This window comes from Salmo salar, chromosome ssa05 (genome assembly GCF_905237065.1).
Source record: "Salmo salar chromosome ssa05, Ssal_v3.1, whole genome shotgun sequence".
Classification (NCBI taxonomy): Eukaryota; Metazoa; Chordata; class Actinopteri; order Salmoniformes; family Salmonidae; genus Salmo; species Salmo salar.
Window position 1 is genome coordinate 77,686,283 of NC_059446.1, and position 12,781 is coordinate 77,699,063.

The 12,781-nt window shown below is 47.0% G+C and overlaps 1 protein-coding gene across 2 annotated transcripts in view; it reads right to left on the reverse strand.

The window, feature by feature from the left end:
* LOC123743181 (protein FAM171A1) overlaps positions 1–12,781 on the reverse strand; it is a 114,549-nt gene that overhangs the window by 74,991 nt on the left and 26,777 nt on the right. For both annotated transcript variants that reach the window (XM_045718996.1, XM_045718995.1), the window contains one exon: positions 8,801–8,977. In XM_045718996.1, coding sequence (XP_045574952.1) covers positions 8,801–8,977 — 177 coding nt within the window. The remainder of the gene's footprint in view (positions 1–8,800; positions 8,978–12,781) is intronic.

Sequence of the window (12,781 nt, forward strand, 5' to 3'; positions counted from 1 at the left end):
TAATGTACAGGGAGGGGAGAGAGAAACAAGAGACTAATGTACAGGGAGGGGGAGAGAGAAACAAGAGACTAATGTACAGGGAGGGGGAGAGAGAAACAAGAGACTAATGTACAGGGAGGGGGAGAGAGAAACAAGAGACTAATGTACAGGGAGGGGGAGAGAAACAAGAGACTAATGTACAGGGAGGGGGAGAGAGAAACAAGAGACTAATGTACAGGGAGGGGGAGAGAGAAACAAGAGACTAATGTACAGGGAGGGGGAGAGAGAAACAAGAGACTAATGTACAGGAGGGGGAGAGAGAAACAAGAGACTAATGTACAGGGAGGGGGAGAGAGAAACAAGAGACTAATGTACAGGGAGGGGGAGAGAGAAACAAGAGACTAATGTACAGGGAGGGGAGAGAGAAACAAGAGACTAATGTACAGGGAGGGGAGAGAGAAACAAGAGACTAATGTACAGGGAGGGGGGAGAGAGAAACAAGAGACTAATGTACAGGGAGGGGGGAGAGAGAAACAAGAGACTAATGTACAGGGAGGTGGAGAGAGAAACAAGAGACTAATGTACAGGGAGGGGGAGAGAGAAACAAGAGACTAATGTACAGGGAGGGGGAGAGAGAAACAAGAGACTAATGTACAGGGAGGGGGAGAGAGAAACAAGAGACTAATGTACAGGGAGGGGGAGAGAGAAACAAGAGACTAATGTACAGGGAGGGGAGAGAGAAACAAGAGACTAATGTACAGGGGGGGAGAGAGAAACAAGAGACTAATGTACAAGGAGGGGGAGAGAGAAACAAGAGACTAATGTACAGGGAGGGGGAGAGAGAAACAAGAGACTAATGTACAGGGAGGGGAGAGAGAAACAAGAGACTAATGTACAGGGAGGGGGAGAGAGAAACAAGAGACTAATGTACAGGGAGGGGGGGAGAGAAACAAGAGACTAATGTACAGGGAGGGGGAGAGAGAAACAAGAGACTAATGTACAGGGAGGGGGAGAGAGAAACAAGAGACTAATGTACAGGGAGGGGGAGAGAGAAACAAGAGACTAATGTACAGGGAGGGGGAGAGAGAAACAAGAGACTAATGTACAGGGAGGGGAAGAGAGAAACAAGAGACTAATGTACAGGGAGGGGGAGAGAGAAACAAGAGACTAATGTACAGGAGGGGGAGAGAGAAACAAGAGACTAATGTACAGGGAGGGGGAGAGAGAAACAAGAGACTAATGTACAGGGAGGGGGAGAGAGAAACAAGAGACTAATGTACAGGGAGGGGGAGAGAGAAACAAGAGACTAATGTACAGGGAGGGGGGAGAGAGAAACAAGAGACTAATGTACAGGGAGGGGGAGAGAGAAACAAGAGACTAATGTACAGGGAGGGGAGAGAGAAACAAGAGACTAATGTACAGCGAGGGGGAGAGAGAAACAAGAGACTAATGTACAGGGAGGGGAAGAGAGAAACAAGAGACTAATGTACAGGGAGGGGAGAGAGAAACAAGAGACTAATGTACAGGGAGGGGAGAGAGAAACAAGAGACTAATGTACAGGGAGGGGGAGAGAGAAACAAGAGACTAATGTACAGGGAGGGGGGAGAGAGAAACAAGAGACTAATGTACAGGGAGGGGGAGAGAGAAACAAGAGACTAATGTACAGGGAGGGGGGAGAGAGAAACAAGAGACTAATGTACAGGGAGGGGGGAGAGAGAAACAAGAGACTAATGTACAGGGAGGGGGGAGAGAGAAACAAGAGACTAATGTACAGGGAGGGGGAGAGAGAAACAAGAGACTAATGTACAGGGAGGGGGAGAGAGAAACAAGAGACTAATGTACAGGGAGGGGGAGAGAGAAACAAGAGACTAATGTACAGGGAGGGGGAGAGAGAAACAAGAGACTAATGTACAGGGAGGGAGAGAGAAACAAGAGACTAATGTACAGGGAGGGGGAGAGAAACAAGAGACTAATGTACAGGGAGGGGGAGAGAAACAAGAGACTAATGTACAGGGAGGGGAGAGAGAAACAAGAGACTAATGTACAGGGAGGGGGAGAGAGAAACAAGAGACTAATGTACAGGGAGGGGGAGAGAGAAACAAGAGACTAATGTACAGGGAGGGGAGAGAGAAACAAGAGACTAATGTACAGGGAGGGGGAGAGAGAAACAAGAGACTAATGTACAGGGAGGGGGAGAGAGAAACAAGAGACTAATGTACAGGGAGGGGGAGAGAGAAACAAGAGACTAATGTACAGGGAGGGGAGAGAGAAACAAGAGACTAATGTACAGGGAGGGGGGAAGAGAGAAACAAGAGACTAATGTACAGGGAGGGGGAGAGAGAAACAAGAGACTAATGTACAGGGAGGGGGAGAGAGAAACAAGAGACTAATGTACAGGGAGGGGGAGAGAGAAACAAGAGACTAATGTACAGGGAGGGGAGAGAGAAACAAGAGACTAATGTACAGGGAGGGGGAGAGAGAAACAAGAGACTAATGTACAGGAGGGGGGAGAGAGAAACAAGAGACTAATGTACAGGGAGGGGAGAGAGAAACAAGAGACTAATGTACAGGGAGGGGGAGAGAGAAACAAGAGACTAATGTACAGGGAGGGGGAGAGAGAAACAAGAGACTAATGTACAGGGAGGGGGAGAGAGAAACAAGAGACTAATGTACAGGGAGGGGAGAGAGAAACAAGAGACTAATGTACAGGGAGGGGGAGAGAGAAACAAGAGACTAATGTACAGGGAGGGGGAGAGAGAAACAAGAGACTAATGTACAGGGAGGGGGAGAGAGAAACAAGAGACTAATGTACAGGGAGGGGGAGAGAGAAACAAGAGACTAATGTACAGGGAGGGGGAGAGAGAAACAAGAGACTAATGTACAGGGAGGGGAGAGAGAAACAAGAGACTAATGTACAGGGAGGGGAGAGAGAAACAAGAGACTAATGTACAGGGAGGGGGAGAGAGAAACAAGAGACTAATGTACAGGGAGGGGGGAGAGAGAAACAAGAGACTAATGTACAGGGAGGGGGAGAGAGAAACAAGAGACTAATGTACAGGGAGGGGGGAGAGAGAAACAAGAGACTAATGTACAGGAGGGGGGAGAGAGAAACAAGAGACTAATGTACAGGGAGGGGAGAGAGAAACAAGAGACTAATGTACAGGAGGGGGAGAGAGAAACAAGAGACTAATGTACAGGGAGGGGGAGAGAGAAACAAGAGACTAATGTACAGGGAGGGGAGAGAGAAACAAGAGACTAATGTACAGGGAGGGGGAGAGAGAAACAAGAGACTAATGTACAGGGAGGGGAGAGAGAAACAAGAGACTAATGTACAGGGAGGGGGAGAGAGAAACAAGAGACTAATGTACAGGGAGGGGGAGAGAGAAACAAGAGACTAATGTACAGGAGGGGGAGAGAGAAACAAGAGACTAATGTACAGGGAGGGGAGAGAGAAACAAGAGACTAATGTACAGGGAGGGGGAGAGAGAAACAAGAGACTAATGTACAGGGAGGGGGAGAGAGAAACAAGAGACTAATGTACAGGGAGGGAAGAGAGAAACAAGAGACTAATGTACAGGGAGGGGGAGAGAGAAACAAGAGACTAATGTACAGGGAGGGGAGAGAGAAACAAGAGACTAATGTACAGGGAGGGGAGAGAGAAACAAGAGACTAATGTACAGGGAGGGGAGAGAGAAACAAGAGACTAATGTACAGGGAGGGGGAGAGAGAAACAAGAGACTAATGTACAGGGAGGGGAGAGAGAAACAAGAGACTAATGTACAGGGAGGGGGAGAGAGAAACAAGAGACTAATGTACAGGGAGGGGGAGAGAGAAACAAGAGACTAATGTACAGGGAGGGGGAGAGAGAAACAAGAGACTAATGTACAGGGAGGGGGAGAGAAACAAGAGACTAATGTACAGGGAGGGGGAGAGAAACAAGAGACTAATGTACAGGGAGGGGAGAGAGAAACAAGAGACTAATGTACAGGGAGGGGAGAGAGAAACAAGAGACTAATGTACAGGGAGGGGAGAGAGAAACAAGAGACTAATGTACAGGGAGGGGAGAGAGAAACAAGAGACTAATGTACAGGGAGGGGAGAGAGAAACAAGAGACTAATGTACAGGGAGGGGAGAGAGAAACAAGAGACTAATGTACAGGGAGGGGGAGAGAAACAAGAGACTAATGTACAGGGAGGGGAGAGAAACAAGAGACTAATGTACAGGGAGGGGGAGAGAGAAACAAGAGACTAATGTACAGGGAGGGGAGAGAGAAACAAGAGACTAATGTACAGGGAGGGGAGAGAGAAACAAGAGACTAATGTACAGGGAGGGGAGAGAGAAACAAGAGACTAATGTACAGGGAGGGGAGAGAGAAACAAGAGACTAATGTACAGGGAGGGGGAGAGAGAAACAAGAGACTAATGTACAGGGAGGGGGGAGAGAGAAACAAGAGACTAATGTACAGGGAGGGGAGAGAGAGAAACAAGAGACTAATGTACAGGGAGGGGGAGAGAGAAACAAGAGACTAATGTACAGGGAGGGGGAGAGAGAAACAAGAGACTAATGTACAGGGAGGGGAGAGAGAAACAAGAGACTAATGTACAGGGAGGGGAGAGAGAAACAAGAGACTAATGTACAGGGAGGGGGAGAGAGAAACAAGAGACTAATGTACAGGGAGGGGGAGAGAGAAACAAGAGACTAATGTACAGGGAGGGGGAGAGAGAAACAAGAGACTAATGTACAGGGAGGGGGGAGAGAGAAACAAGAGACTAATGTACAGGGAGGGGGAGAGAGAAACAAGAGACTAATGTACAGGGAGGGGGAGAGAGAAACAAGAGACTAATGTACAGGGAGGGGAGAGAGAAACAAGAGACTAATGTACAGGGAGGGGAGAGAGAAACAAGAGACTAATGTACAGGGAGGGGGAGAGAGAAACAAGAGACTAATGTACAGGGAGGGGGGGAGAGAGAAACAAGAGACTAATGTACAGGGAGGGGGAGAGAGAAACAAGAGACTAATGTACAGGGAGGTGGAGAGAGAAACAAGAGACTAATGTACAGGGAGGGGGGGAGAGAGAAACAAGAGACTAATGTACAGGGAGGGGGAGAGAGAAACAAGAGACTAATGTACAGGGAGGGGGAGAGAGAAACAAGAGACTAATGTACAGGGAGGGGGGAGAGAGAAACAAGAGACTAATGTACAGGGAGGGGGAGAGAGAAACAAGAGACTAATGTACAGGGAGGGGAGAGAGAAACAAGAGACTAATGTACAGGGAGGGGAAGAGAGAAACAAGAGACTAATGTACAGGGAGGGGGCAGAGAGAAACAAGAGACTAATGTACAGGGAGGGGGGAAGAGAGAAACAAGAGACTAATGTACAGGGAGGGGGAGAGAGAAACAAGAGACTAATGTACAGGGAGGGGGAGAGAGAAACAAGAGACTAATGTACAGGGAGGGGGAAGAGAGAAACAAGAGACTAATGTACAGGGAGGGGAAGAGAGAAACAAGAGACTAATGTACAGGGAGGGGGAGAGAAAACAAGAGACTAATGTACAGGGGGGGAGAGAGAAACAAGAGACTAATGTACAGGGAGGGGGAAGAGAGAACCAAGAGACTAATGTACAGGGAGGGGAGAGAGAAACAAGAGACTAATGTACAGGGGGGAGAGAGAAACAAGAGACTAATGTACAGGGAGGGGAGAGAGAAACAAGAGACTAATGTACAGGGGGGGAGAGAGAAACAAGAGACTAATGTACAGGGAGGGGAGAGAGAAAGAAGAGACTAATGTACAGGGAGGGGGAGAGAAACAAGAGACTAATGTACAGGGAGGGGGAGAGAGAAACAAGAGACTAATGTACAGGGAGGGGGAGAGAGAAACAAGAGACTAATGTACAGGGAGGGGGGAGAGAGAAACAAGAGACTAATGTACAGGGAGGGGAGAGAGAAACAAGAGACTAATGTACAGGGAGGGGGAGAGAGAAACAAGAGACTAATGTACAGGGAGGGGGGAGAGAAACAAGAGAAGGAGAGAAATGCCTGTGACTCAGCATCTTTGTGAAACGCTTTCCCTCCCTCCCTCCCTCCTCTCTGTAATGTATTGACATCATTAACTCCTCTCTGTAATGTATTGACATCATTAACTCCTCTCTGTAATGTATTGACATCATTAACTCCTCTCTGTAATGTATTGACATCATTAACTCCTCTCTGTAATGTATTGACATCATTAACTCCTCTCTGTAATGTATTGACATCATTAACTCCTCTCTGTAATGTATTGAGTCTGGATGGTAGTTACATCATTAACTCCTCTCTGTAATGTATTGACATCATTAACTCCTCTCTGTAATGTATTGACATCATTAACTCCTCTCTGTAATGTATTGACATCATTAACTCCTCTCTGTAATGTATTGACATCATTAACTCCTCTCTGTAATGTATTGACATCATTAACTCCTCTCTGTAATGTATTGACATCATTAACTCCTCTCTGTAATGTATTGACATCATTAACTCCTCTCTGTAATGTATTGACATCATTAACTCCTCTCTGTAATGTTACATCATTAACTCCTCTCTGTAATGTATTGACATCATTAACTCCTCTCTGTAATGTATTGAGTCTGGATGGTAGTTACATCATTAACTCCTCTCTGTAATGTATTGACATCATTAACTCCTCTCTGTAATGTATTGACATCATTAACTCCTCTCTGTAAAGTATTGACATCATTAACTCCTCTCTGTAATGTATTGACATCATGAACTCCTCTCTGTAATGTATTGACATCATTAACTCCTCTCTGTAATGTATTGACATCATTAACTCCTCTCTGTAATGTATTGAGTCTGGATGGTAGTTACATCATTAACTGGATGGTATTGACATCATAAACACACGGAGGTAAACATGCTCCTTTCTAACAGTATGTGACATCATTCAGCTCAGTGCTCCACAACATCCCAGAACAAAATACATGCTGTCAGTTAAACTAGCAGAACAGGTTTGACCAAGTCTGTGTGTGTCTTTTGCTCAAACGTCTGTGTGTGAGAGTTTGTGTGGCTCTGTATGCTCAGGCATCTGTGTGTCTCTGTGAGAGTTGGTGTGTGTGTGTGTGTGCTCAAGATTCTGTGTGTCTGTGTGAGAGTTGGTGTGTGTGTGTGCTCAAGATTCTGTGTGTCTGTGTGAGAGTTGGTGTGTGTCTGTGTGCTCAAGCATCTGTGTGTGTGTGTGAGAGAGTTGGTGTGTGTGTGTGTGTGAGAGAAAGAGTTGGTGTGTGTGTGAGTTGGTGTGTGTGTGTTTGTGAGAGTTGGTGTGTGTGTCTGTCTGTGAGAGTTGGCGTGTGTGTGTGAGAGAAAGAGTTGGTGTGTGTGTGAGAGAGTTGGTGTGTGTGTGAGAGAGTTGGTGTGTGTGTCTGTGTGTGTGTGTGTGTGTGTGTGTGTGTGAGAGAGTTGGTGTGTGTGTGTGTGTGTTTGTGAGAGTTGGTGTGTGTGTGTGTGTGTGTGTGTGTGTGTCTGTGAGAGTTGGCGTGTGTATGCGTCTGAGAGAGTTTGCGTGTGTGTGTGAGAGTTGGTGTGTGTTATCACCTCTCCATGTGCAAGCCTAGACAACAACACACTCCCTCCTAACATTGGCTTCTTTGTGTGGAGAAGGAATGATCAGGCAGAAATATTTCTGGAGAAATCTCAAACTCTCTCTCACTCGCACACTTACACACACACACACACACTCAATTAAAGCCCCAGGTCTGTTAGGTTTGTTATTGGGGGGTTGCTAGGGAAACGGTGGACTAAAACACAGAGGACCAGAGGTGGCTGTTTCTGGGAAATATTAACCCCATACAGTGTGTGTGCGTGTATTGACACAAGGCTACATACCCTCTGGCTATAAGGCATCGTGGGAACAGTGGCTTTCAATGTCAATCATGTAAAGGGTCACCCAGTGAGAGAGTTGACTCCTCAGGAGAACATGGCTATGCTGGGTCAGGCTGTGCTGGGCTAGGTACAGTACTGTGTGTGATTGTTTACACCTTATGTGTATATCTGTCTGTGTGTGTGTGTGTGTGTGTGTGTGTGTGTGTGTCTGTGCTCCTATAGCCCCCGTCCTAATCAGCTCGTTGGCCTAGTGAATGGTCTCCTTCAGCAACAGTAAGTCACGTTGTGTTGGTCACAGTGACTGGACCTTCATATTACAGGACGTCCTTGGTAGTGTACCTCAGCTTGACTGGTTCAAGCACTACTCTGGCTACCCTCCTAAATCACTCCACTGCTGTCTGAGTCAATGATCTAGGGCTGACTACAACTCTACTGATCTGGGGAGGGAGGGAGAGAGGGGAGGGAGGGATTTTCCAAACAGGTTAGGCTACATTTCCTAGCCAATCTTGTGATGTGGATGTAATCAGGAACAAGAAGTATAGTGTTTTGATGTGTTTTAATAGGGTGCGTTACGTCCAATAATATGTCAGATAATCTTTTATAAAGTTCTCAAGTCTTCCATTCATAACTCTGCCTCACTAATCTCCCGTCTCACTGTACAGTGTGTTGCATTCTGGTACGCTTTCTTTCCCCAGTTCCTTTAAAAAAAGAATGTAGTGATGCATTTCCCAGCTTGACTGAGATACACACATCCCATCAACTTTCAGGAAACATAGATCCCACTGATGAAGGATGCAGGAGGGTAAACACACACAACACAACACACACCTTACCCCACTGATTAGAAGTTCAGAGGGCAGGAACTCCGGATCCAAACACAGGAAATCTGCTCCCTGCTCAGAAAGGGAAAAACTGAAAAGCTGTGTGTGTGTGTATGTACTCACCTAGACTGGGGTCGAACCTCCAGGCTGGGATGTGTTGGTTCTCCTTCAGGCCGCTATTGGCCGGTAGAGGGATGAAGATGCTGATTGGGCCGTTCACCTGGAGCTCCACCCCCTCACTGGTCAATAGGTGGACAGAGATGGCCGCCACTGGAGTCAGCTCAAACCTACGCTCACTTCCTGTTAGAGGACAAGAGGAGAGCCAAAAGAGGAGTAGTGAGGGAGAGAGGAGAGCAGAGGAGAGTAGTGAGAGGGAGAGAGAGAGGAGAGGTGTAGTGAGAGGGAGAGAGGTGTAGTGAGAGGGAGAGAGAGGAGAGGTGTAGTGAGAGGGAGAGAGGTGTAGTGAGAGGGAGAGAGAGAGGAGAGGTGTAGTGAGAGGGAGAGAGAGAGGAGAGGTAGTGAGAGGGAGAGAGAGAGAGAGGAGAGGTGTAGTGAGAGGGAGAGAGGTGTAGTGAGAGGGAGAGAGGTGTAGTGAGAGGGAGAGAGAGGTGTAGTGAGAGGGAGAGAGAGGAGAGGAGAGGAGAGAGAGAGGAGAGGTGTAGTGAGAGGGAAAGAGAGAGGTGTAGTGAGAGGGAGAGAGAGGAGAGGTGTAGTGAAAGGGAGAGACAGGAGAGGTGTAGTGAGAGGGAGAGAGGTGTAGTGAGAGGGAGAGAGAGAGGAGAGGTGTAGTGAGAGGGAGAGAGAGAGGAGCGGTGTAGTGAGAGGGAGAGAGAGAGGAGCGGTGTAGTGAGAGGGAGAGAGAGAGAGGAGCGGTGTAGTGAGAGGGAGAGAGAGAGAGGAGCGGTGTAGTGAGGAGAGAGAAGAGAAGTGAGGGAGAGAAGTGTAGTGAGAGGGAGAGAGAGAGGAGAGGTGTAGTGAGAGAGAGGAGAGGTGTAGTGAGAGAGAGGAGAGGTGTAGTGAGAGGGAGAGAGAGAGGAGAGGTAGAGAGAGAGAGGAGAGGTGTAGTGAGAGGGAGAGAGGTGTAGTGAGAGGGAGAGAGAGAGGAGCGGTGTAGTGAGAGGGAGAGAGAGAGGAGAGGTGTAGTGAGAGGGAGAGAGAGGAGAGGTGTAGTGAGAGGGAGAGAGAGGAGAGGTGTAGTGAGAGGTAGAGAGAGAGGAGCGGTGTAGTGAGAGGGAGAGAGAGGAGAGGTGTAGTGAGAGGGAGAGAGAGAAATCATGCAGAAGAACAGCTCCTGACTTGTTATAACTTTTCGGTTGTTAAGAACGAGATTGACATGATTAAATTTGCAAAAAATGTATAGGTAATCAAATTGTACAACTGAACATCAACACAGGAGGAAAAGATTAGCAGAGAGTGAGTTAAAAGACCAATCTTCATCGTGGTAGCTAGCCAAATTCAAATCTGTCAGCTAGCTTACCGTGCCGACTGCTCACAAAACAGGGCTGTTACGAACCTGTTATTTTACACAGACCACACTACTGCCTGGCATACAGCTGTAACCAGGCATTTCAGCTATAGCACAAAGAAAGGCATCTGCAAGGGAAGGCAAATCCACATTTTTGAGGACAGCGATAAGGACCAGGAAAACAGGTTTCTGACGGTAAACATGTATCAGAACGGCACTATTCATGGTCCAGGGCAGTGAGGCTGCACTCAGCTCTGTTGTGCAGGACTTCCCCACCCTAACGAAGATAGCGGAAAGCAAAAAAGATAAGGACAGCACCCCGACCTCTCCCCTCACCTCAGGCACCCCAACAGCAGGGCTATCCTCCCCCCTGCCTGCCTACAACCACCAGAGCCAAGACCACACTACCATCAGCCTGGTGCTGCTAGAGCCACTGACCCACCTTTGCCCACAACCCCCCCCCCCCCATACCGACAACACTTTACCCACACCCCCAGTCAACAAGGAGGCTCACATGGAACACCTACTACAGAGAGAGGCCCTCACCAGAGGGTGTGGCCTACTCCCGAACGTACACGTTGCTCACCACCCAACAATCACCCCAGAGCATCTGCATGACCACTCCCACCTGAGGAAGCAGACAGTAGGGATGTTTGCCAAGTCTCTAAAGGACGTGGCACTTGGTAGACAAACACCCCATGCCGCACTGGACAGAGGACCACCCAGAGACCCCTACCAGACCACTGCACCACCAGGGAGCCCCAGGCCCCCTCTACACCCCACCCACCACCAGACCATCACCACTTCCATCGGCTTAGCCAGACCGGACCGGGCCCAGCCTACTACCCCACACCAGACCACCACCTTTACCAGACCCGAGAGGAAGCCCTCCGGCCCAGACCTGGCCCCCCTCCACTCCAGAGGGCCCAAAAGCAGGACCAGCGCAGCTACGCAGAGGTCGTCAGAGGACAGGAGAACCCTGGAGGATTAAGTGAGATTAAACAGCTCCTCCAATACATCTGCACTAAACACACACACACACACACACACACACAAGAATTTACTTGTTCAATGAATAGGAATATATATATATATAACAGAAAAAATGTTAGCTGTTATCCTGTTTATCTCTTAACAACTTATTAGTTAATAGTTACTGTATTTCTGACTGCTATTCTTTCTTTTTGCAACATGAAATCCCTATCAGTTAGCATGTGGAACATTCAGGGCCTAAACTCATCAACCTTTGGACTGAAGAGTTTAGCACTGGAGTTCAACAAAAATCTTAAAGATGTTGACGTCATCATTCTGCAGGAGACATGGTGTAAGGCTGACATTGTCACTCACTGTCCCACAGGCTACAGAGAGGTAATTGTGCCATCACAGAAACACAGCTCTGTCAATAGAGGCAGAGACTCTATTGGTAAATATCACATTTGGTTAAAACTACAAAAATAACTTGTATTGACAGAAAAATATGTGTCCCTTTGCGCAATATATATCCCCCCCCCTTCAGAATCCCCATATTACTCAGAGGAGATCTTCCCCACCCTTGAGGAAGAGACGTGCCATTTCCAGGCCCAGGGAAATGTACTCATCTGTGGGGACACAAATGCGCGCACAGGAACACTACCTGATCTAATGACCACACGAGGGGACAGCTTTATTACAGGCCATACTGTTTCTAACTGTCTTAATCTCCCCCATAGAAACAACAGTGACAGCACCATCAACAGAAACGGAAGGGATCTGTTGCAGCTCTGTAGAAGCCTGGGTCTGTACTTTGTCAATGGTAGGTTACGGGGGGACTCTGGGGAGATTTACCTACTGCTCACCTCTTGGCCACAGTACAGTAGACTATATGATTACAGACATTGACCCCTTCTCTCTCAGCTCATTCACTGTCAAGCCACTAACACCTCTGTCTGATCACAGCCAAATTACATTGTTCCTCAAAAGAACAGACATGGAAACAACCACACATTCACAGCCCAGTAAGCTGTACAACATCAGAAATTCATACAGATGGGCCCAAAACAGCACAGAAGAATGCCAGAAAGCAACCTGTAACCAAAATATCAAAACACTCTTAGATAACTTTCTGGATACCACATTCATACACAGTAAAGAAGGCATCAATCTAGCAGTAAAAAACATCAACTATATATTCAGGCAAACAGCAAAAGAAGCACAATTGAAATTGACAAAAAACAAAACAAAAAAGATCACAGATGACAACTGGTTTGATGCAGATTGTAAAATGATAAGGAAAAAACTTAGAACACTATCCAACCAAAAGCACAGAGACCTAAATAATGATGAATTACGCCTTCATTACTGTGAGACTTTAAAACTCTATAAACATACACTCAGAACCAAAAAAGCACAGTACAACAGCAAGCAGCTGACACTAATTGAAGAGTCCATAAACAACTTCTGGCAAAATTGGAAGAAAAAAATAATAATCTAAACAAGAGGGATTAGCAATACAAAATGGTGACATATGGACAACCCATTTTAAAACACTCTACAACACCGTTCAAATTGACACAAACGCAGAACAACGTCAAATTCATGAGAAGTTGAATGGACTAGAAAAAGCAATAAAGGACAATCAAAATCCATTGGACTCCCCAATT